The sequence below is a fragment of the Bos grunniens genome, chromosome 17 (genome assembly GCF_055505025.1).
Source record: "Bos grunniens cultivar Pamir isolate PY7600 chromosome 17, Bosgru_T2T1.0, whole genome shotgun sequence".
NCBI classification, from domain to species: Eukaryota; Metazoa; Chordata; class Mammalia; order Artiodactyla; family Bovidae; genus Bos; species Bos grunniens.
Window position 1 is genome coordinate 54,427,285 of NC_141181.1, and position 26,046 is coordinate 54,453,330.

At 37.8% G+C, this 26,046-nt stretch overlaps 1 protein-coding gene and 1 pseudogene across 3 annotated transcripts in view; both read left to right on the forward strand.

Annotated features, from left to right (window-relative positions):
• Nucleotides 1-807: 807 nt before the first annotated feature.
• The window catches only part of IFT81 (intraflagellar transport 81), a 96,217-nt gene continuing 70,978 nt past the window's right edge, over nucleotides 808-26,046 (forward strand). For both annotated transcript variants that reach the window (XM_086347660.1, XM_086347661.1), the window contains exons 1-10: nucleotides 808-892; nucleotides 6,025-6,189; nucleotides 6,717-6,820; nucleotides 7,355-7,535; nucleotides 12,562-12,651; nucleotides 15,298-15,363; nucleotides 15,677-15,787; nucleotides 16,869-16,953; nucleotides 23,309-23,472; nucleotides 24,737-24,832. In XM_086347660.1, the coding sequence (XP_086203786.1) occupies nucleotides 6,046-6,189; nucleotides 6,717-6,820; nucleotides 7,355-7,535; nucleotides 12,562-12,651; nucleotides 15,298-15,363; nucleotides 15,677-15,787; nucleotides 16,869-16,953; nucleotides 23,309-23,472; nucleotides 24,737-24,832 (1,041 nt within the window). In that variant the 5' untranslated portion in view covers nucleotides 808-892; nucleotides 6,025-6,045. The remainder of the gene's footprint in view (nucleotides 893-6,024; nucleotides 6,190-6,716; nucleotides 6,821-7,354; nucleotides 7,536-12,561; nucleotides 12,652-15,297; nucleotides 15,364-15,676; nucleotides 15,788-16,868; nucleotides 16,954-23,308; nucleotides 23,473-24,736; nucleotides 24,833-26,046) is intronic.
• Nucleotides 11,998-12,333, forward strand: LOC147355419 (small ribosomal subunit protein uS14 pseudogene; annotated as a pseudogene). Its single transcript, XR_015144483.1, has one exon. The product of XR_015144483.1 is annotated as a small ribosomal subunit protein uS14 pseudogene (transcript).

Consider the following 26,046-nt stretch of genomic DNA (forward strand, 5'->3'; position numbering starts at 1 on the left):
ATTAAATTGTGGAAGAAAAAAATTAATTCCCAATACAGGCTATGTGGCCCAATAATGTGACAAAGAAGCAGAAATCTCTATGATGAATGTGTCTTTTGTTAATCCCACCGGAGACTCTACAATTATTCCATGTATAACCCAATTCGGAGATATTTATGTCAAAAATCTAAATTTGAAGCCCAGGCCAAATGCTTCCTCAACCCAAATCCTGCTGGCCCTGCCTCAAAGAAGTCATCACCAGATGTTTGGTGAAGGAAGGAGGGAAGGCAGGAAAGAGGGAAGGAGGAGAGAGGGAAAGGGCACAGGAATTTAAAATGGGTTAGTAATGAAGAGGGGCTTCCCTGATGCTTCAGGGATAAAGACCCTGCCTGCCAATGAGGAGACGCTGGTTCGATCCCTGGGTCGGGAAGATACCCTGGAGAAGGCGATGGCAACCCACTCCAGGATTCTTGTCTGGGAAATGCCATGGACAGAGCCTGTCCATAGGGTCGCAGTCCATAGGGTCCAGTCCATAGGATTGCAGAGTCCGCAAGACTTATGGACTAAACAACATAATAATAATGAAAAGAGTATTTCGTAAACTGCAAACTGCAGGACATTTGCGAAAGTTTATTGCCACCGTAACAACTCCTAATTCTCTAGGCTGTCTGCAGTGGCTCAGAACCTGCGAAACGCTTTGAACTTGGGCCCCGCACTCTCCGCATTTCGCATCCGGAGCTTCGGCTTCACTGCGCGCGCCCGCCAAGGGCCTCGCGGAAACGCGCCAACCCTCCCCTCCGGAAGTGACGTGTCCACGGCCTAGCAACCGTTGCCAAGGAGCTCGTCTCTAGGAACCCACTAGAGCCTGGATGCCTCGTGTGGGGGTAAAGTGGTTTCGTGAGGAGAATTTGAGGTAACGTCGCCAAGTCGCGGTCGGAAACTCCCCTGAACCCCGGAATAGGAGAGAACTTCCTCCCCCTTCCCTTTCGCTTTCCAGTGCGGCACCTCGAGAGTGGAGGGGGTCGCAGCAGTTAAACCCCCCACTTCGGGGGTCAGCTCCTGTGGGGCCTCGCAGTGATCCAGGCGGCTCCCCAACAAGATGAACCGTAGGGGAGCCCAGAGCAGCCCTCGCGAGGTGCCTGGGTCAGACATGGGATCTTCTGTCCCCTCTCCCGAGCCCCAGGGGCGGGAAGCGGCGGGGGAACTATTTTGGGGAATCTTAGGAGGCTCGTGCCAGCCTGGGACCCGGACAGCGCTGATTCTGTCCCGAGTTGTGCCAGATAAACGCACGTCCTGGTTTTAATTCTCCCCCACCCCCTCGGGTTCTTATGTGGGTGAGTGCTTGTGAATTAGTGAGGCGACTTTCCGCTGGAACAGGGAGAGTAATTGCTTTTGCTAATTTTAGAGCGGAGAACCCACTGGGCATAGACAACCTACCTATTCAGTACATCTTTGTCCTTAGCGGGTGACCATCTGAAAGCTGGTGGGCAGCTAGGAGTGAAAATCAACTGGTTTCTTTTCCTCTCCTAGTAACGTTTTATGTGTTTATCCTAGTATTTTGGGTTTTGGAAGGGGAAAAAAAAATATATGTGTGTATGTGTTATGTTTTATATACATACAATTTTTACATATATATAATTTCTAAAGAATGAAAAATTGAGTATATCCATGTGTGGAGGTTGTGACGTGAACTTTTACTTAAAATACACAGTGGAAAATTTGCATCTCCAGTGTGGATTTTTATTTCTCTAAAGGTTTTCCTTTTATAGCTTAAAGGAAACCTTAAAAATTTAAACCACATTGGTTATCCTTTTTTTTTTTTTTACCATCTTTTGGCTTATTTTTCAAAAATAATACAATCATTTACTCATAATTTTATCTTAATTATGAGAAAATGATGATACTTGTACATTTTGATGTTTTCTAAGTATCCAACTCTACCTACCCAATTTAAAAAATCTGTTTCAGAGCAAGATGCATGCAGCTCCAACTAATGTCTTAAGTAAATTAGCATCTCTTCATTTCATGGTTAAAAACTATTAGGGAACACTGAAATATCTTTTTCCTTATTTCTTTTTTTTGGCAGTTCACTGTTACATTCATTTTTTAAAACTGCTACTCTAAAAAACTGCCTGTCTGCAAATTTCTACCACTTTCCCCCATACTAAACACATGATGTCTGTATGCAAGAAACACTAGAAGCCATGGTTAAGTTGTTTCAGCCATTAAATAATCAGATAATCAATTTTAAAAAGTTACAATCTTCCTCACTACCATCTTGTTTAGGCTTATGCTTATTTTCTGGCCTTGGGCCTGTGAACAAATTCATTCTAGTGGAAGAAGTCGCTGTTTTATATGCCATATTCAAAGATAGAATTAGGCACAGATATGTCTTCAGGTGGGCTTCCTGGTGGCTCAGAGGTAAAGAATCCATCTGCCAATGCAGGAGACTTGAATTTGATCTCTGGGTTGGGAAGATCCCCTGGAGAAGAAAATGGCAACCCACTCCAGTATTCTTGCCTGGCCTTGAACAGGGCTTGAAAAATGGTAAGGTTTTGCACCTCTGGAGATGGGGGAAAGGGAAAACAGCCCTAGGCAGAAAAAGCAGCATTAACTGAAGGCAAAGGTGGAAAAACTATGTAGGGAGTAGTGCTTATTTCTGTCAGCTGAAGTTTGAAAGGATGTAAGGAAAAGAAATGCAAAAAAGCAAAATGGCTGTCTGAGGAGGCCTTATAAATAGCTGTGAAAAGAAGAGAAGCAAAAAGCAAAGCAGAAAAGGAAAGATATAAGCATCTGAATGCAGAGTTCCAAAGAATAGCAAGGAGAGATAAGAAAGCCTTCCTCAGCGATCAATGCAAAGAAATAGAGGAAAACAACAGAATGGGAAAGACTAGAGATCTCTTCATGAAAATTAGAGATACCAAGGGAACATTTCATGCAAAGATGGGCTCAATAAAGGACAGAAATGGTATGGACCTGACAGAAGCAGAAGATTTTAAGAAGAGGTGGCAAGAATACACAGAAGAACTGTACAAAAAAGATCTTCACGACCCAGATAATCACAATGGTGTGATCACTCACCTAGAGCCAGACATCCTGGAATGTGAAGTCAAGTGGGCCTTAGAAAGCATCACTACAAACAAAGCTAGTGGAGGTGATGGAATTCCAGTTGAGCTATTTCAGATCCTGAAAGATGATGCTGTGACAGTGCTGCACTCAATATGTCAGCAAATTTGGAAAACTCAGCAGTGGCCACAGGACTGGAAAAGGTCAGTTTCATTCCAATCCCAAAGAAAGGCAATGCCAAAGAATGCTCAAACTACCACACAATTGCACTCATCTCACACTAGTAAAGTAATGCTCAAAATTCTCCAAGCCACGCTTCAGCAATGTGTGAACCGTGAACTTCCAGATGTTCAAGCTGGTTTTAGAAAAGGCAGAGGAACCAGAGACCAAATTGCCAACATCTGCTGGATCATGGAGAAAGCAAGAGAGTTCCAGAAAAACATCTATTTCTGCTTTATTGACTATGCCAAAGCCTTTGACTGTGTGGATCACAATAAACTGTGGAAAATTCTGAAACAGATGGGAATACCAGACTACCTGACCTGCCTCTTGAGAAACCTATATGCAGGTCAAGAAGCAACAGTTAGAACAGGACATGGAACAACAGACTGGTTCCAAATAGGAAAAGGAGTACGTCAAGGCTGTATATTGTCACCCTGCTTATTTAACTTCTATGCAGAGTACATCATGAGAAACGCTGGGCTGGAAGAAGCACAAGCTGGAATCAAGATTTCCGGGAGAAATATCAATAACCTCAGATATGCAGATGACACCACCCTTATGGCAGAAAGTGATGAGGAACTAAAGGGCCTCTTGATGAAGGTGAAAGAGGAGAGTGAAAAAGTTGGCTTAAAGCTCAACATTCAGAAAACTAAGATCATGGCATCTGGTCCCATCACTTCATGGGAAATGGATGGGGAAGCAGTGGAAACAGTGTCAGACTTTATTTTTTTGGGCTCCGAAATCACTGCAGATGGTGATTGCAGCCATGAAATTAAAAGATGCTTACTCCTTGGAAGGAAAGTTATGACTAATCTAGATAGCATATTCAAAAGCAGAGACATTACTTTGCCAACAAAGGTCCATCTAGTCAAGGCTGTGGTTTTTCCAGTGGCCATGTATGGATGTGAGAGTTGGACTGTGAAGAAAGCTGAGTGTCAAGGAATTGATGCTTTTGAACTGTGGTGTTGGAGAAGACTCTTGAGAGTCCCTTGGACTGCAAGGAGATCCAACCAGTCTGTTCTAAAGGAGATCAGTCCTGGGTGTTCCTTGGAAGGACTGATGATAAAGCTGAAACTCCAATATTTTGGCCACCTCATGCGAAGAGTTGACTCATTGGAAAAGACCCCGATGCTGGAAGGGATTGGGGGCAGGAGGAGAAGGGGACGACAGAGGATGAGATGGCTGAATGGCATCACCAACTCGATGGACATGGGTTTGGGTGGACTCTGGGAGTTGGTGATGGACAGGGAGGCCTGGCGTGCTGTGATTCATGGGGTCGCAAAGAGTCAGACACGACTGAGCAACTGAACTGTAATGAACTGAACTGAAGGTAACAATTTGGAAACAAAACTGAGGAATGCTAAATTGAGCTTGAGTTTCCCAGGTGGCGCTAGTGGCAAAGAACCTGCCTGTCAGTGCTGGAGAGGAAAGAGATGTAGGTTTGATCCCTGGGTCAGGAGGAACAGAGGAAGGCATGGCAACCCACTCCAATATTCTTGCCTGGAGAATTCCATGGTTGGAGGATCCTCGTGGGCTACAGTCCATAGGGTCGCAAAGAGTTGGACACAACTAAAGTGACTTCAGTCAGTTCAGTTCAGTCGCTCAGTTGTGCCCAACTCTTTGCGACCCCATGGATTGCAGCATGCCAGGCTTCCCTGTTCATCAAACTCCTGGAGCTTGCTCAAACTCATGTCCATTGAGTCGGTGATGCCATCCAACCATCTCATCTTCTGTTGTCCCCTTCTCCTCCTGCCTTCGATGTTTCCCAGCATCAGGGTCTTTTCCAGTGAGTCAATTCTTTACATCAAGTGGCCCAAGTATTGCAGTTTTAGCATCAGCTTCAGTCCTTCCAATATGTGAAGAGCACATACTGTTTAGTCCCTAAGTCATGTCTGACTCTTTCATGACCCCATGGACCTCTAGGCTCCTCTGTCCATGGGATTTCCCAGGCAAGAAGACTGGAGTGGGTATCCATTTCCTTCTCCAGGGGATTTTCCTGACCCACATCTCTTGCATTGGCAGGTGGATTCTTTACCACTGAGCTACCTGGGAAGCTCAAAGAAGGCATACCTAAGGCTGAAGTTTGTAACCTCTACCCAGCTTCCCTTGTGGCTCAGCTGGTAAAGAATCCACCTGTAATGCAGGAGACCTGGGTTTGATCCCAAAATCCCCTGGAGAAGAAAAAGGCTACCCACTCCAGTATTCTGGCCTGGAGAATTCCATGGACTATATAGTCCATGGGGTCGCAAAGAGTTGGACATGACTGAGCAACTTTCACTCACTCACCCAGCTTCAGTTGATTGTGGCCATATAATGGGTCCAGGGTTCCCAGATCTGATTATCTAGAGAATTTGGAAACTTGGATTAATGTGGGCTGCTAATTAAAAAAAAAAAATTGAAGCATGTCTATAGGCTGAGTTTTACCCCTGAGTAGAAATTGTGGAGCTGAATGGAAGAAATGTTAATGTGGGTGGGTTTTATATTCACTTGTCCATGTTAATTCAGATGATTGCTATCAGATGCATATACAAAAACGTGTTGTTGAATATTATCAATATGTACTATAGCGTTCCTAATAAAGTCCGCATACTCTTTGAACAAAATAACTCTTTTCACAGCATTTTGTATTCCATGTAGAATATATTCCATGCCTACTTCCTATGAACTTAATATTGACCTTCTGGTGACTATATTTTGTTAATACAGAATTTTTGTTTCCAATATTGAGGATTTTTTTCCTGTATTTTTACTGTTTAGTTTAAATTATAAGACCTAATTATGAGTGATCAAATCAAATTCATCGTGGACAATCTCAATAAGGAACCTTTTAGGAAGAACTATAATTTAATCACATTTGATTCCTTGGAGCCAATGCAACTATTACAAGTTCTCAATGATGTTCTGGCTGAGATTGATCCAAAGGTAAGAGTTTTCTTTTTCTCTGTGATGAAAAGGGTGGCAAGAAAGCAAGTTTCTGCCACTAAATATCTGTAACTTTGGGGCAAATTATTTAACCTCTCTGGGCCTAGTTTTCCATTCCTATAAAGTGATAGTAGATGATCTTTAAAATTTCTCTACTAGCTCAAAAATTAAATTACCTCCTTGTACCTTACTTAGAAATTATTTGTGCAGTTCCAAACATAAATAGATTTGGTTCCGGAATGAAAATGCTTTTACAAAAGGTTTTATTGTGTTGCAAGTTAGCTCATGTCTCATATACACTGGTCTTTTCCACTGGAGACTTTCTTAAGCTTGGCATTCTTAGTATGAATCCTGATCTAGCTTGTATGTACCCTCCCTTGGAATCTGGAAGCCTCCATACTTAATCTGTTTTATGAAGAGACCATTGTGACTGTTATGCTCTAGCAGAACAATTTTGTCAGTGAGTTTCAATATTGTACTTTGCTATATTTGCATAATAACATTTTTTCAATTTCTTTATTTGTTAGCAAGTTGTTGATATCAGAGAGGAGATGCCAGAGCAAACAGCCAAAAGGATGTTGAGCCTTCTTGGTATCCTTAAATACAAACCTCCAGGAAATGCTGCAGACATGTAAGGAGCTGACCAAGTGTTGCTTTCTTAGAGCTGTACTTTAATATCCAAACCTTCATAGTCAGTCTTTCTGACAATGCTTGTTTTCCCTAAGTCAGTGGCCTCATGAAATCACTGGATTTCAAAATAATCTTGATTTTTTTAATGTTATTTTGTCATGTAGGAGTCTTAAGTGAGTCAGTTCTTTCTCTTAATCAAAAAAGTCAGGCAAATCCATGTTTCTATTTTATCATTTATCTGCCATCCTATACAAAAGCTACAATTTAAACCTGTCCAGTCAGTGAAGTGAAGTATTAGGGCTGACCAGTTAATGGTTCCAAAACAACCTCCTCATATATTCCAGTGATGTATTAAGGGACTAATTTTATGATTATTGTCAATGTGCAGACTTACTTTAGAATAGCCTTGGTTTTATCTTTTTAAAATAGTCAAGGAAAAGTGTAAATTGGATTTGAGCAAATATTAACTCTTTTCAAGGTTTACTTATAAGCCTCTGTGTGTGTGTGTGTGTGTGTGTGTATTTTCTTTTTATAGGAGTACCTTTCGTCAGGGTCTGGTGATTGGAAGTAAACCTGTAATTTACCCAGTGCTCCACTGGCTTCTTCAGAGAACTAATGAACTGAAGAAAAGAGCATATTTAGCTCGTTTTTTAATAAAACTTGAGGTACCAAGTGAGTTTCTCCAGGATGAAACCGTGGCTGATACCAATAAACAGGTATACAATATATAAATGGTATTTTTAAGCTATATGTAATGACTTTCAAGGTTTCAAATATATATTGATCTCACTTTAGTTTATTTGCTGTTTCTGTATTTCCATTGGATATAGTATTATCCAAAAGGATAAATTATTATCAATAATTTTCACCTGTAATTACTCTATGAAAATATTGACTTCTGAACACCAGTACCTTTTTGGTGATAGAGTATGTGGATAGAAAAAATCCTGAAATTAGGATTTTAGAATAATTTATTACTTAGGAATTGTGCATAGTTAAATGAACTTTTTGACCAACTCAGTACCATGAGGGTGGGGGTTCAATAAAGGGCATGTGGACTTTCTTTGTACTGTTTCTTACAACTGAATCTGCCATTACCTCAAAAGTTTAACGAAATTTTTTAAATGTCCTTGAATGAATAAACACATGGATTTAAAAAAAAAAAAAATTGTGGGTAGATAGGATCCTGGGCTTGGAACTGCAGAATACTTTGTTAATTATTTAGGTGATATATAATTTGTCATCCAAATCATAATAATTACACCAGAGCAAAAGGTATAAATTGGCACTATACCAGGTGAATTGGGACTTGTGAGCACCTTCAAAAATTGTGTGTAGGCAAAGAAGCCGGGGTTATGATCTCAAAGGATGTCCTAATCAGGCAAAAGGTAGAGAAAGAACCAGGAATTTGCAATTTCAGTTTACTTTCCTCACCAGAGTGTTGATGTGATATTGGGTTTCTGGCCTTAAGACGTTAAAGCTCTTCACTATACAGGATTTTGGCTGGTCAGGCTCCTGGTCCTGGGATTTCAAAGCATGTTGCTGATTGAAGACTGTCTAAACCACTCTATGGAAACAGACTATGGAAGTTAGAGAATTTAGGCTTGAGATTTAAAAGAAAAAATTTGCTTCTCTTTAGCATTTGTACTTTTGTTTTATAGTAGGTCTTTAGACCAATTTGTGCCAGTTTGTTGTGAATTTTAATAGTTTGTCAATCTGTCTCTCCCAGTAGATTTATGAGATCTCTAAGGACAGGTGTCATGTCTTATCCATCTTTGTTTTCCTCCAGAATTTTGTAGGGTTGCTTCTGTATGATATGGCTCAAAATTTGGTTGAGTTGAAACAATCTACTAAATGTTTTTTATCCATGTATTTTGTTATTTTGGGTAGCCATGACGGTAACTCAAAATAGAGTCAGTATTGATCTCTTAAGACATTTCAAGGGTTGAAAGGTTTATGCAAATAATTACGTCAAATAATACAGTAGACGCCTTGAGAAAGCACAGCACCATTGCAGCCCCTGCCTTTGAAGGCTTTACACAATGTAAGCAGTAGAGAGTGTACACATGAACTATTTTCTCCTCCCTACCCTCCCCTATCAATAAATCTGATAGAAACTAATTCCTCTGAAGGAAGTTTATTAATAGTTTTTATCAACCATGGCAAACTAATTATTAATGGAAGAATTAATAATACTAAAGTCATATTTGTTCTTGAAACATGTTTGAAGTGTATGTATGAAATGATTTACATGTTTAGCCAGTCTTTTAGCGGAGAACCTAATAAAAAATTCACATTGCCTTTCTAAATGAAGAGTTTTAGAACGATTGATTTATAGACTTGCAGAATATATGTCAAGAAAAAATATTAATTTTCTGTCACTATCCACAAAAAAACCTATTTTAAAAAATTTGGGGGTAAGTGTTGTGACTTTTTTCATTCCTTTAACTGCTTTTTTATTGAACACCTGTATTGGTTAAGTACGATGCTAGGCCCTAGGAATACAAAAGCCTCCACAAGTAATATGATTCTTATCCTCCTGACTGTCAGTGTCCAAAGGTGGAGACAGATAGTTCAGTCGCTCAGTTGTGTCCAACTCTTTGCGACCCCGTGAATCACAGCATGCCAGGCCTCCCTGTCCATCACCAACTCCCGGAGTTCACCCAAATTCACGTCCATCGAGTTGGTGATGCCATCCAGCCATCTCATCCTCTGTCGTCCCCTTCTCCTCCTGCCCCCAATCCCTTCCAGCATCAGGGTCTTTTCCAATGAGTCAACTCTTCGCATGAGGTGGCCAAAATATTGGAGTTTCAGCTTTATCATCAGTCCTTCCAAGGAACACCCAGGACTGATCTCCTTCAGAATGGACTGGTTGGATCTCCTTGCAGTCCAAGGAACTCTCAAGAGTCTTCTTCAACACCACAGTTCAAAAGCATCAATTCCTTGACACTCAGCTTTCTTCACAGTCCAACTCTCACATCCATACATGACCACTGGAAAAACCATATCCTTGACCAGACGGACCTTTGTTGGCAAAGTAATGTCTCTGCTTTTGAATATGCTATCTAGATTAGTCATAACTTTCCTTCCAAAGAGTAAGCGTCTTTTAATTTCATGGCTGCAATCACCATCTGCAGTGATTTTGGAGGCCCAAAACATAGAGTCTGACACTGTATCCACTGCTTCCCCATCCATTTCCCATGAAGTGATGGGACCAGATGCCATGATCTTAGTTTTCTGAATGTTGAGCTTTAAGCCAACTTTTTCACTCTCCTCTTTCACCTTCATCAAGAGGCCCTTTAGTTCCTCATCACTTTCTGCCATAAGGGTGGTGTCATCTGCATATCTGAGGTTATTGATATTTCTCCCGGAAATCTTGATTCCAGCTTGTGCTTCTTCCAGCCCAGCGTTTCTCATGATGTACTCTGCATAGAAGTTAAATAAGCAGGGTGACAATATACAGCCTTGACGTACTCCTTTTCCTATTTGGAACCAGTCTGTTGTTCCATGTCCTGTTCTAACTGTTGCTTCTTGACCTGCATATAGGTTTCTCAAGAGGCAGGTCAGGTAGTCTGGTATTCCCATCTGTTTCAGAATTTTCCACAGTTTATTGTGATCCACACAGTCAAAGGCTTTGGCATAGTCAATAAAGCAGAAATAGATGTTTTTCTGGAACTCTCTTGCTTTCTCCATGATCCAGCAGATGTTGGCAATTTGGTCTCTGGTTCCTCTGCCTTTTCTAAAACCAGCTTGAACATCTGGAAGTTCACGGTTCACACATTGCTGAAGCGTGGCTTGGAGAATTTTGAGCATTACTTTACTAGTGTGTGAGATGAGTGCAATTGTGTGGTAGTTTGAGCATTCTTTGGCATTGCCTTTCTTTGGGATTGGAATGAAACTGACCTTTTCCAGTCCTGTGGCCACTGCTGAGTTCCAAATTTGCTGGCATATTGAGTGCAGCACTGTCACAGCATCATCTTTCAGGATCTGAAATAGCTCAACTGGAATTCCATCACCTCCACTAGCTTTGTTTGTAGTGATGCTTTCTAAGGCCCACTTGACTTCACATTCCAGGATGTCTGGCTCTAGGTGAGTGATCACACCATTGTGATTATCTGGGTCATGAAGCTCTTTTTTGTACAGTTCTTCTGTGTATTCTTGCCACCTCTTTTTAATATCTTCTGCTTCTGTCAGGTCCATACCATTTCTGTCCTTTATTGAGCCCATCTTTGCATGAAATGTTCCCTTGGTATCTCTAATTTTCATGAAGAGATCTCTAGTCTTTTCCATTCTGTTGTTTTCCTCTATTTCTTTGCATTGATCACTGAGGAAGGCTTTCTTATCTCTCCTTGCTATTCTTTGGAACTCTGCATTCAGATGCTTATATCTTTCCTTTTCTGCTTTGCTTTTTGCTTCTCTTCTTTTCACAGCTATTTGTAAGGCCTCCCCTGACAGCATTTTGTCTTTTTGCATTTCTTTTCCATGGGGATGGTCTTGATCCCTGTCTCCTGTACAATGTCACGAACCTCCATCCATAGTTCATCAGGCACTCTATCTATCAGATCTAGTCCCTTAAATCTATTTCTCACTTCCACTGTATGAAGTGAAGTAAAATGAAGTGAAGTTGCTCAGTCGTGTCTGACTCTTTGCGACCCCGTGGACTGTAGCCTGCCAGGCTCCTCTTTCCATGGGATTCTCCAGGCAAGAATACTGGAGTGGGTTGCCATTTCCTTTTCCAGGGAATCTTTCAACCCAGGGATCGAACCCGGGTCTCCTGCATTGCAGGCAGATGCTTTATCCTCTGAGCCACCAGGGAAGATACCCCTCCACTGTATAATCATAAGGAATTTGATTTAGGTCATACTTGAATGATCTAGTGGTTTTCCCTACTTTCTTCAATTTAAATCTGAATAAGGAGTTCATGATCTGAGCCACAGTCAGATCAGATAAGTAACTAGCAATTACAAGTTTATATGATATTTACTCTGATATCATGGTACTCATATAGAATAGGTACAGGGCTAAAGAAGGCTTCTTTGGGGATACTGAGATCTGAAGGATGAGTAAGTTATCCAGGAAAGGGATGAGGGAGTCATAGAGTGTTGTTCTCAGACGGAATAGGGTGCGTAAAGTGATGTGGATGGAATAGGATGTGTAAAGTGAAAGTGGACTATACCAGGAATTTAAAGAAGGTCAAGCCCTTTTACTTCATTGCAGCCGAGAAGGCAACATGGGTCACCAGCAGCTCTACTGGAGCCATCCGAGAAAGTTCGGCCAGGGTTCTCGCTCTTGCCGGGTCTGCTCAAACCGGCACGGTCTGATCCGGAAATACGGCCTCAATATGTGCCGCCAGTGTTTCCACCAGTATGAGAAGGACATCGGCTTCATTAAGTTGGACTAACCAAACTTCCTTAGATGGCTCATCCAGCACATCAACCTTAGGTGGAAATAATACTAGCTCTTTGTATATAAAATAAAAGTTTTCAAAACTTCAGAAAAAAATAAATAAATAAAGAAGGTCGACATAGCTGGCATATGGAGTGTTGGTTAGGAAAGTAATCAGGGAAGTCTTTAGAGGCCAGATTATATACACCAAAATTTTTGTGTCCCGTATGAATATTTAAGGATATATTTTAATGGTGTTATATACTGATTAAATAATAACTATAAGTTAGTAGATGACCTGATTAAGGAAACCTACTGGATCTAGTCAGTTTATAATTTTTTAACTTGTTCTTTTAGTATGAAGATTTGATGGAAGCCTTTAAAACTTTGCATAAAGAATGTGAGCAGCTCAAGATATCTGGATTTTCTACAGCAGAAATAAGAAGGGTAAAGAAAAAACAATAATGATTTTGGTGGGGATTTGAATTAAATTCAGAATGTCTTAAGACTATAGAAACTAATGATAGCAAATGGCAAATTTTCTTTTGTAGGACCTTTGCTGATTCTTTGCTGATTCTTTACCGAAGAAATTAATGAGGCCAGGGTTAATTCATAGTTAATTCTTATGTTATTATATACTATATATATATATTATATATATAAATTATATATATAATGTATATACTATATATAGTATATATATTATATACTATTGTTATATAGAGCACTTTGTTGTTGTTCAGTCACTAAGTCATGTCCGACCTTTTTGCAACCCCATGGACCAGAGCCCACCAGGCTCCTCTGTCCATCGGATTTCCCAGGCAAGAATACTAGAGTGGATTACCGTGTCCTCTTCCTGGGGATCTTCCCAATCCACAGATCAAACCCAAGTCTCCTGAATTGGCAGGCAGATTCTTTACCACTGAGCCACCAGGGAAGCCCGTATAGATCACTGCCATGGATTAAAAGTAATTATGTTTTGGGTCTTTATCTAATATATATGTGTATACAAACACACACACACATATATATATGAAGTCTGTGTCATAGAAGAAAGAAAAATAGAAGGAAAAAAATCTAATTGTTAACATTGTTGCACTATATCCTTTTGGATTTTGTGTGTGTGTGTGTATGTATGTATGTATGTATTTGGGATCACACTATACATAATTATTTGTATCTTGTTTTTTTAATCATTGCATTGTGAATATATTCCCATTGTTATCTTTCTACAATGTGATTTTCAATGAGTAAATAGTATTCTATGGTATGGATAGTTTTACAGTTTTTGGTGTTTTGTTTTCATAATTTGCTATTATAGATAATGCTATAATTTATCTTCTACATAAATTTATTTTGGGCTATCTGTGATTATTTCCTTAGAATAAATTTCTAGAAGTAGAAAGCATATGAGGATTTTTATGTCTTTCTTGATGCATGTTATTTAGTGTTCTCCAAAAAATATTTTTGTACGCTCACCAGACATATAAGTTCTTTCTCTAGAAAATTGCTAATTCTCGCTTTCTTGAATTTTATATTTTTAGAAATAACATCTTTATCTTCTCAAACAAGAATCATTAGAAGTTGCTTCCTCAGGGAGGCCCTTCCCTGATTCTCTAGATGGATTAGTTCACCCCAATTCTTTTTGTTTTATAGCACTCATTGTACTTAAAATTATTTTAATGTCTGTCTTCCCAGACATTTTAAACTCTGTGAGGGCGAGGACCATGTCTATATATCTTATTTACCACAATATCCCCAGTCCCCTGCATGTAGTATGTCTCCAGTAAGAGTTTATTGACTGTATTAGAAATGAAAGATGAAGTCACATCTAATAGAAAAGAAAGACCCATAAGTAGATACTTATCACGAAGTATGGAATAAGGGTGATAGATACCCATCTACTGTTCCTCCATTATGCCATGTGAGTAACCAGAAATGATAAAATAACCTAGAGTCTGTGATTTTAATTTTATTAATTATTACCAGAGTGTTTTTGAATATATTCTTTGTAAGGAAATACGATTAAGCAAAAAATAGAAACTAATTCACTTAAAATCTCTTGGTCTTGTGATAACTTTTACTGCGATTTTAGTGACTATATGTAAACTTTTTTCTTGGTATTGTATTATATATAAATGTCATAGTCTGCTTTCAAGTAATGCCGTATCATGACTTCTTCTCATGTTATCCAACATTTTTCTGAATAATTTTTAGTAACTTTCATTGTGTTGTGCCATAATTCACTTAGTAGTCGTTAGACATTTGGGTCATTTCCAAATTTTAGATATAATTAGCATCTATGAGAATCCTTATAGATTCCCATGGGTAAAATTACTGATCCACAAGGTATGTACATTTATTTTAAGACTTTTGAAATTATTCTTCAGTGCAATATCACCAATAGTAACAGTCCCTGTTTCCCCAGATCCTGGCAATCCTGACCACCATGTGTATTTTTCCTTTCATTATTACTGTGAGAGTTAGCCTGTTAGTTTTTGGGGTTTAGCAAGGATTTTTTTGCTTGTTTTGTTTTCACTAGAAAATATTGTGGAGCTGGTGGAATTTTTTTTTTTTTTGAAATCTTTTATTTTTAGAAAGGGAATTGGTTAATTGACAAAACCAGACACAAATTTATATATTGAAAACACCATAGCCTTAAAAATAATTTCCCTGGAAAACTGACAGAATATAAAGTCTGGTGTTTAACAGAGCACATGGGACGTCAGCAGCTGTTGCTCATGATTTTAGACCTGCACACTATCCATTATAAAAAGTTTTTGACAAACCGTGTGTCCATATTGGAATTAGAACACAAATGGGCTGGTTGGCAGCTTCACCTTACTATTTTATAACCTGTTGCTTTTCTAAATGAATACCAAGCTACCAAATAAATTACTCTGCATAAAGAACCCTGGAGAGGAAGGGCGGGTGGTAAATAGAAATGCACTTCTTCCAAAAGAGGATCTTTGTTTCTTACTGCTCTGGTTATAAGTGATGGAAGTGCTAAATGTGTAATCATATAAAAACCTTATCTGAATTCTACAGACAAAGAATATTTTTTCTTATAATGTCTTCTTGACTGCTTTTTAGGATATCAGTGCAATGGAGGAAGAAAAGGATCAGCTTATTAAGAGAGTTGAACGTTTGAAGAAAAGGGTAAGGCAAGAATTAGCACTGTAAAACTTTGACCCTCAGTCCCAAGAACTTGCAAAGAATTAGGAATTGCAAGTAAAGATTAAGCAAGACATAAGTGTACATCTGAAGAGGGAGTCAAATAACGTGAACGGAAAGGGAATCTCCCTAGGCAGTAGCCCAAAGCTTTCAAGGACCGGAGTTTGAAACTTTAGTGTCATCTCTAGGGAATGCTGTTTACCAAAAGGAAATGATAAGTGAATGTCTGAGTCACATGACATGCTAATGTCTCTCTTAAATCTGACAGTAACATATACTACTTATTCCCTTACTGTAGGTGGAGACAGTTCAGAATCATCAGAGGATGCTGAAAATAGCAAGGCAACTTCGAGTTGAGAAAGAGAGAGAAGAATTTCTTGCACAACAGAAACAGGAACAAAAAAATCAGGTACCCACATAAAAGTTTATATTGTCATGATGAAAGAAATAGTTCCTTCTGATCATTCAAGTGTTAAGAGGAAGATTTTTAGAATTGAGGACGTTCCTGTTTCCCTTTGTTAACATGATGAAATACTCTTTTTAAGAGTATTGCACAGTACCAACAGCAAAAACAAAACCATCTTTTGGGTTTCTATTCTTCATGCGTATCTATGCACTATCTCTTGGGCTGTGCTTAACTCATGTTGTTCCAGCATTACAGAATATCCATTGTAATGTTAAGCAGTAAGATTAACTGTTAATAGAACTTCTAGAATCTCTGCTGCTGGGTCACTTCAGTCGTGTCCGACTCTGTGCGACCCCATAGACGGCAGCCCTAAAGGGTGTCTTAAGATTCAGACTGTATGAGAATGTCTATTTTATTCCATGAATCATGGTATTTTTTATGTTTTCCTCCAGTGGCAAATAAGCAAATCATGAAAAGACTCAAAATCACATATACTCCACATTTTTAGATTTTGCCTTAAAGAAAAAAATAATTTGGCCAGAAAGTATTTATTTTATTTTATTAAAAATCTATCTTAAAACTGAGTGGACTTGTGTATTAGAATGATATTTCAAATCAGCTTCATTTCCTACTAAATGGGCAGTTTAGGTTTTTGGCTCTTCTGGATCTTGGCTTGGCATCATAATATTAGTGCAGTAAGCTGCATTTGCCCGTGTCCTGAATGGTTACTTAGCTTCACTTTCTGATTCTCAAACATCATTTCTGAGAATGTTAGCATTCCTTGGAATTGAGAAAACCATGTTCTAACAGAAAAGCCTAGTACAAATATTTCTTTAACATGCATTTTTCCTTGATCACCAAATTCAACAAATAACTAAATAAAACATTTCTGAAAGCTTTTTAAGTTTTACTTGAAAATGTATTGAGCAAACCAGTTACATTTTTGGCTTAGCTTAGTAATTTCTTAGTTATTATTTATTTTCTTTATAAGAATTATGTAGAATTTGTATTTTTCATTGCTTGTCTATATAAATGGTAGGTTTCAGCAGAATAAGCAAGTAATAGATGTAATTGTATTTTAAAGCTATTTCATGCAGTGCAGAGACTGCAAAGAATACAAAACCAGCTGAAAAGTATGCGACATGCAGCAGCAGATGCGACACCTGAAAGTAAGTGGAAATTACTGTATGATATAGGTGATCATATTAGTGAGAATATTAGTTTGAATCAGTAGTCTTCCTTACTAATGGGAATTGATTATTCTCAAGCGATACGTCAGCATTTTGGGGCATCATTTCCTAGCTAGTAAGGGACAGCCTGGTGAAGACACCCTTAAGTGTTCACCTAGGGTCTTTTAATTCCCTTTCAGTGTTTTGTCAGAGAGTGAAGGTAGTGGAAACCATGGTGGAGGGAGGCTCTCTGGTGTGTGAATGTATAAAATACTTAGAATGGATGCTATGAAAAAGTTGGACAGAAAAAGTGTAAATATCATTTTATAGCCAGGGCTGTAAAGAAAAAGAATAAAATGCTAGAGCCTTAAAACTGAGTGCTTTTCATATTTTGGGTTGTGCCAATGAAATGGGTATCTCTGGCTCTGTTATCACATTAGCTTTATATAGAGGATGGATGGCAGGAGAAGAAGGGGGCAACAGAGGATGAAATGGGTGGACGGCATCATCGACTTAATGAACATGAGTTTGAGCAAACTCTGGGAGATAGTGAAGGACAGGGAAGCCTGGCGTGCTGCGGTCCATGGGGCTGCAAAGAGTTGGACATGACTGAGCGACTGAACAGCAATCCCAGATTATACCACCAAACCCATCCTAGGCATTTTTAAAACCATCCTAGGTTTTTGTTCATCAGAAGGGAGATGATGTAAACTGACAGAGCAGTAAAAAATTCTCATTTGTACTGGAGAAATATTTCAATGTAAAAATCCAGCTCTTGGAGGATGTTTTTCAAGCGTTCTAGGAAACATTCTACTCTAATATATAATACATAGAATGACTATAATAAAAAAGACAGTCAATAACAAGTGTTGACAAGGTTGTGAAGAAATTGGAACCTGCATACAGTGCTGGTGGAAATGTAAAATGATTCATCTACTTTGGAAAACAGTTCGGCAGTTCCTCGAAATGTTAAACCTAGAGTTACCATGTGATTCAGCAATTTTATTCCTGGATATCTACCCAAAAGAGTTGAAAACATATGTCCACACAAAAACTTGTACACACATGTTCATAGCAGCATTGTTCATAATGTTGTTCAGTTGCAAAGTCATGTCCAGCTCTTTGCAGCTCTGTGGACTGCAGCACGCAGGCTTCCCTGTCCTTCACTTTCTCCTGGAGTTTGCTCAAATTCATATCCACTGAATCAGTGATGCTATCTAACCATCTCATCCTCTGCTGCTCTTGGTTCTCCTCTTGCCTTCAATCTTTGCCAGCATCAGGGTCTTTTCATAATAGCCAAATATAAAAACAATACCAATGTCCCTAAACTGATGAATGAATAAACAAATTATAGCATAACCATACAATGGAATTTTATTCAACAATAAAAGGAATGAAGTATTGATACATGCTACAATGTGGATGAACTCTCAAATCATCCTAAGTGAAACAAAGACAACTTATTATGTGACCCCATTTGTATGAAATTTCCAGAATAAGCAAATACATAGAGACAGAAATCAATGATGAGTGCCTAGGGCTGGGGAATTATAGGCGAGGACAACTGTGTTGGTTGGTGGGTGGGTGACGGGGATAGGAGACTGCTAGTGGGTATAGAGGCTTCTTTTGAAACCTGATTGAGATGGTGTAAAATTGATTGTGGTAGTCATACAATTCTGTGAATATACTAAAAGCCATTGAGCGTATGCTTTAAGTAGATGAATTTTATGGCTACATGGTAAATTATATCTCAATAAATCTGTTAAAGAGATAATATAGTACTTCCTTGATTCTAGACACATGGTCTTTAACATTTTAATTGTTTTTGCAGTTGGGGTATATCTTGCACTTTATGTATACATTTCACAAGGTATTTGTTAATTTAGTTGATGTCTTATAATTAATTGCATCTTAAAATCAAAGAAATATGGCACATGTAATTGATATGTAAGAAACCACTATAGTATTCCCCATAAAATGTATGGTTAATACATGTTAATTAATGACTTTCCATAGAATCTCTTGGGCTTCCCTGGTAGCTCAGATGGTAAATAATCTGCCTGTAATGCAGGAGTTTGGATCCCTGGATCCCTGGATTGGGAAGATCACCTGGAGAAGGCAGTGGCTACCCACTCCAATATTATTGTCTGGAGAATTCCATGGACAGAGGAGCCTGGGACACAACTGAGTTGTTTAACCATATGAAATCTCTCACTCCTCTCAGTCATAAATTCAGATTCAAGCAATACCTGGAAGTTGCTGTGCATGAAGTTGTTGGCATCATTTGATTCTTTATTCACTAGGTTTTCACTTTTTAGGAGAATGTTTAGGACAAAAGAAAATAATTTTTAGTGCTTTTTTACTCCTTAGTACAGTATACAGTATAACTTTTTAGTATATGTTCTCTGGATTTGATGTAGGTTCCTTCACATCTTTAGTGTAAAAAATTAAGATAAATCTTCAAAAGAAATTCATTAAATTATACACATTTAAAAATGTGTGGCAAAACCAATACAATATTGTAAGGTAAATAAATAAATAAAATAATCTGTTTAAAAAAATGAATATCAACAAAAAATTTGTTTGCATAGTCTATCTTTGCTAAGAAATTTTTAGAACTTACAATTAATAGTGAATTTTTGAAAAGGAAAGCAATGTGTAGAAGAATTGAAAGATTTAGTAAGCAGAAAAATAACTTATTGATCAGCACAGTTTACTACAATTTAAAATGTTAGCTTGAACATGTGTTTCTTCAGTGTCTGTTATCCTCAATTTTATTAGGTTAAATATTTCATGCTATTATGGTTTAATTCTGGTAACTAAGAATATCCAAAGGTATTTATAGTGTTAGTAATATTTCATTTTTTATTTGAGCAGATAGACTTTATTTTGCTTTGGCTTTATAGACTAAATAGAATTTTGAGGTCAGGAAATACATATTTAGTAATAAAATGGACGAATAAAATTTGTTCTCTTTGGGGGCATCTCTTGAGATGGTTTAGTAGATTCTGCTAAATAATAAAATCAGTTGTATTGCTAAGTAGTAATAGAAATAATTGGCTCAGAATCAGTCCATTAATTCAGTGTTTATTGAACATCTGCTCCATGTCCAGTACTGTGCTAAGTACTGGGAATAGAAAGGAAAGCTATGTCTGTTAAAGTGCTCACAGGCTAATGGTGAAATGACAAGCAGTAGACAATGATAATGCAGCATGACAAATAAACTGATGGAGCCAGCTTCGATGAAAACAAAGAGGCAAAGCACACCAAGCTCCAGCACGTCTGTTAGTTGCTCAGTCATGCCGACTCTTTGCAACCCCTGGACTGTTACCCGCCAGGCTCCTCTGCTCATGGAATTCTCTGGACAAGAATACTGGAGTGGGTTGCCATGCCCTTCTCCAGGGGATCTTCCCAACCCAGGGATTGAACCTGGGTCTCCTGCATTGCAGGCAGGTTCTTTACCGTCTGAGCTACTCTCACACAGAGTCAATGGCTTCCTGGAGGTGTGGTGATTGAGTAACTTAATGCTGCAGAGGTGGAGGAATGGAAGACATTCCATGCTAAAGCACAGTGACTGAAACAACAATGCTGTGGGCTGAGCAGATGATGGAGGAAGTAGAGATAAAAGGCCAGGCTTATTCTGACTGCTTGTCTTTGAAAAGAAGGCAAGGGAGGGAGTGTGGGAATGATTGAGAAATCTGTGCATAGATTGAGGGACGGTAGTGGTGTAGTGGTGTTTACATTACTGAAGAGTCGGTCAGACCAAGGAAGATGTGAAGATTTGGGAGGAAAAGGTGAGAACCGGTAGCAACCTTTCCTGTGTGCTCCCATTGTATCCCAGGTATGTCATTGAATGTTCTATAGCAGTTACCATAACATGTTAATTGTTGGCATGCCTGACTGACTCAGCTAAACTCTGGGCTAGTCACGAAGTCATAATTATTCTATTTTCAGGCCTTAGCACACAGATTTGCACAGTAAGCATTTAGTAAATAATCTGTTAAATAGTTGGGAGGAGGAAGTAGAGACCGTAACCCTGCATAGGAAGGAAATTATCTTTTCCACAGGTAGGAGGGGAATCAAAGAAGAAAGAACTGCTAAAAATATTGAAATAAGGTATTATTTGTGCAATATGTGTTTTTTGTGGGTTGACAGGGAATGGGGAGCAGGAAGTTCAGTCCCTGCTTTGTTGACATTTTTCTGGGAAGCAGAGTCTTAAGGATTATATTCAGCAGACTAGGAAAAGAGTAAATTAAACAGATGTTCAATTGCTTCAGGTATTTAGTTTAATAAGGTCCATCTAAATATTTTAGTAACAAAAAATGGCTTACAAAAAATTCTATTTGCTTAAATAACATGAAAGTATTTTTAGTGTCACAGTGTAATTTGTATTTTTTCCAAGTAACAGCCATATTATAAAACATTCACTGAAGTTAATTAATCTTTATATTCTACATATTCCTGAGATTTGTTATATAAAAGAAGCTTCTTATTCAGTTGTAAAAGGATCAGCAAGATGTTTTCAGAGGGTTTTTAATCACAATGTTTGCTGAGATCTTAGTGACCTTATATTTATCTCATTAGCATGTTTTTATCGAACTTTTTGTTTTGTATTGGGGTATAGTCAATTTACAATGTTGTGGTAGTTTCAGGTGAACAGTGAGGGGACTCAGCCATACATATACATGTTCACCAGGATTTTGAAAGATAATTTTTTTAAAACTGCTTAGAAATATGCCCACTTTTCAAAGTATAAGTTAAAATTTTTAAGAGAAGGATTTAAAATGTGACAGAAACTGTTTTTATGTTGACCTTATCTCAGCTTTACTGAGGTTAAATGGATATATTATAAACTGCAAATGTTTAGAGTATACACTTGTTAAGTATTGACATATGTGTACCCTGATGAAACTCTCACCTTAATCAAAATATAAATATTGCTATATCCATCACTGTAAAGCATTTCCTTTGTAATGTCTCATTCCTGTCCCTCTCACCCTCCTCAGACAACCATTGACCTGCTTTCTGTTACTATAGATTAGTTTGTATTTTCTAGAATTAGGAACTTTTTTAAACAGGCAAAATAATATTTAAGAATTTAAAATCTTTTAAAAACATTTTAGACTTTATTTCTTGCATCTCTGGATTATATGTGGTATGTTTTAAGAACTTGAAGATGGAAAAACTGGTCATCTAACACCCAAAGAAGCCAGGGTGTAGAGTTAATTGGAAACCATATAGGAATGATTGCCTAATTATAGTGATTCATGAAACACTCTCTTCCCTTCCATTCCCCAGTCCCTAAAAAAAGAAATGGGAAATTGTAGGGATGAATGGAAAACTCATGAATTTGCCATTAATAAATTTTTACCCATTAATACATGGTTAGCTCAGGAAAACTAAAAATAATTTTAAGGCTTTGGTCCAAATTTATTATGCAATCTACGTACGTAGATTACTTAAACCGGAAATCCAGTGTTTTAAAAAGTCAAGCCAGAATTTGTAGATGTGTAATGGAAAGATCTGAAATAAACTTTTTAAAGCTCTTGAGGCTGGGAATTTATAACAAAATCATTATTCACTGAAAATCTGTGTATGTGTACAATTGTGCTCTCTGCCAGAATAAGAAAACTATCAAATCTTAAAAATATAATTTAAGTTGTCACTTAACTGTAAACTTAATACTTTGTGAAATCAAAACTACCAAATGTGGAAAACTGAAAATGCTTATGAATGTAGATAATTTCTCTTTTTCAAAATTTAACTTGTACCTTTAATAATGTCTTCATTAGTTTAAACCTAAAAATTACGATATATTATTACTGTTATTATTACTGAAGTATTAGAATAGAAATATAAATTGCATAAGTACTGCAAAAGAAAAAGAATAAATGGCTACTTACAGAGGAAGTAAGCTGGATTAGATTTCATTTGTGTTGTCATTTGGTTCATGGGTTCCTTAAATACATAGAAGACAAAATATGATCCAGCAATATATTTGGCTCTGTAAATGTTATTTTTGCATAATGTGGAGTATAAAAGAATTAGATAGTAATTTGGGAATATCATAATATTACTTTTTCTGTAATTTAAATATTCTTCTATGTAAATTGTCCTTTATTATCATTCTGATTAACCTCAAAAAGTATCAGTGGCCAATCCTTTATTGTTCTGTAATGGCAGCCCACTGCAGTATTCTTTCCTGGAAAATTCCTTGGACAGAGGAGCCTGTGGGCTACAGTCCATGGGGTAACAGAATCAGACCTACTCTCTCCAGGTTTTATGTTTTAAAATGTAGAAAGCATCACTGTACCTACTCTGTTGGGCTGAATAATCGCTTATTTAATTTTCATAGGTTTAATGAAGAGGCTAGAGGAGGAGATAAAGTTTAATTCATATATGGTAACTGAAAAATTTCCTAAAGAATTAGAGAACAAGAAAAAAGAATTACATTTTTTACAAAAAGTGGTCTCAGAGCCTGCTATGGGCCATTCTGATCTTCTTGAACTTGAATCTAAAGTAAGTAACAATCACCTTTTTTTTATAAGCTCCCAATTTTATCTCATCTCCAGTCCCATGAAAATTATGTGAACTGCTTCTATAGTGTTCTGCTCTTGACTCTGAAATTAACCTGTGCTAAGAGTTGACAGCTCTTATAAGGAATTGTTCTTTATGAGAAATTATAACACATTATGTTGTTTCTTAATCCACAACTGATTAGGAAACTGGGTAACTTGGAGAAATAAATTAATGCATATGGTTGACTCATAGGTTTATATGTTTATAATATAATAGTTTAGATGACAAATTTTAAAAAATATTTTAAATGATTACTTTTTATTTCCAAAAATAATATAGCAATTTTGTACTTAAAGCTAATGTTTTTTATTAGCTTTTTATACCTGCTTTGGAATTATTAAACTTTCTTGTAATGTTCATTGAAATCTAATATCATAGTATTTTTGTTTCTTAAAAGTAAAATACTAATCAAGTGTTTATTTATTTAAATAATAATTAAATATCATGAAAATTGATTGAAGGATTTTGACATTAATAGGCTTAATAGCCACTGCAGTTAAATAGATAATTCTTTTAATTTATGTATAGAAATTAGTTGTCCAACTCAGATTTGGCTTAAATTTAATGTTATAGGATTAGCAGGAAAATTCTAGTCTTTTCAAAGGATAGTTATACTGAAAGTCATATAATTAAAAAAAAACTTATAGGACTATATGCTTCTGTTGCCTTTATTCAGTTTTATTACATTTGAGAAAAGTTTAGATTAATGAACAGGATAAATGACAGCTGTTATAGAATCACAGATCATTCATTCAAACAGAAAGCGTTTTTAGATGTCATTCAAGTCAACTCTCAGCTGGATTCATAAATTCCTTGTACTAAATCCCTGGGTAATATTAGTCCAGATCTGTTTTATCACTTAATTACTTGAAAAGTCACAGCCTAGGTGAAGGGATAACTTCAGATTTTTAGAAATTGTCTTTCAAAATAATTTAAATACTTCATGTAGAATAGGATAATTTAGACATGGATGGTTAAATCCATGTAACTAATCCAATTCTGTAAATATGTAGCATGAACCATGAAATGCAGATTGTCTCAAAGTAATTGTAACAACCCATCAATGGTATTAATAGGACTGATCCTCCTATCAAAATCACTGATAATAACAACTATCAATTCAAAGCTTTGATTGACCAGATGTCCCTTAATTTAGGTAATCATAGCCATAGTTTTAACCTTTTTTATTTTCATACTGTTTTAGATAAATGAAATAAACACACAGATCAATCAGCTGATTGAAAAGAAAATGATGAGAAATGAACCAATTGAAGGCAAACTGTCACTATATAGGCAACAGGTAAGACCTCTCTTTTTGACTCACAAACCCATGTCTCCTGCATTGCAGGTGGATTCTTTATTGTCTGAGCTACCAGGGAAGCCCAACAACACACTTAAGTGAAGTGAAGTCGCTCAGTCGTGTCCGACTCTTAGTGACCCAGTGGACTGTAGCCTACCAGGCTTCTCTGTCCATGGGATTCTCCAGGCAAGAATACTGGAATGGGTTACCAGTTCCTTCTCCAAGGAATCTTCCCGACCCAGGGATCGAACCCGGGTCTCCTGCATTGGAGGCAGACACTTTAACCTCTGAGCCACCAGGGAAGCTAACACACATAAGACCACTCTTTTTGGCTCACATACTTTGATCTGTAATCTTGTTGGTGAATATCTTCATAAACATATAGTCTTAAAATGAGAAGGAAGTAAAGAATAAATGTTCTTCTGTCATTGTTAATCTCCAGATTAAATCAGAGAATTTCTGGAAAAGCCACAAAGATGCATGTTCAAGTCTGAAATCTGATATATCTGATAATGCTCAGCTTCCTCAGTTCAGTTCAGTTCAGTCGCTCAGTCGTGTCCGACTCTTTGCAACCCCATGAATTGCAGCACGCCAGGCCTCCCTGTCCATCACCAACTCCTGGACTTCACTCAGACTCACGCCCATCGAGTAGTGATGCCATCCAGCCATCTCATCCTCTGTTGTCCCCTTCTCCTCCTGCCCCCAACCCCTCCCAGCATCAGAGTCTTTTCCAATGAGTCAACTCTTCGCGTGAGGTGGCCAAAGTACTGGAGTTTCAGCTTTAGCATCAGTCCTTCCAAAGAAATCCCAGGGCTGATCTCCTTCAGAATGGAATGGTTGGATCTCCTTGCAGTCCAAGGGACTCTCAAGAGTCTTCTCCAACACCACGGTTCAAGAGCATCAATTCTTCGGCGTTCAGCCTTCTTCACAGTCCAACTCTCACATCCATACATGACCACTGGAAAAACCATAGCCTTGACTAGACGGACCTTTGTTGGCAAAGTAATGTCTCTGCTTTTGAATATGCTATCTAGGTTGGTCATAACTTTCCTTCCAAGGAGTAAGCATCTTTTAATTTCATGGCTGCAATCACCATCTGCAGTGATTTTGGAGCCCCCCAAAATAAAGTCTGACACTGTTTCCCCATCTATTTGCCATGAAGTGATGGGACCAGATGCCATGATCTTAGTTTTCTGAATGTTGAGCTTTAAGCC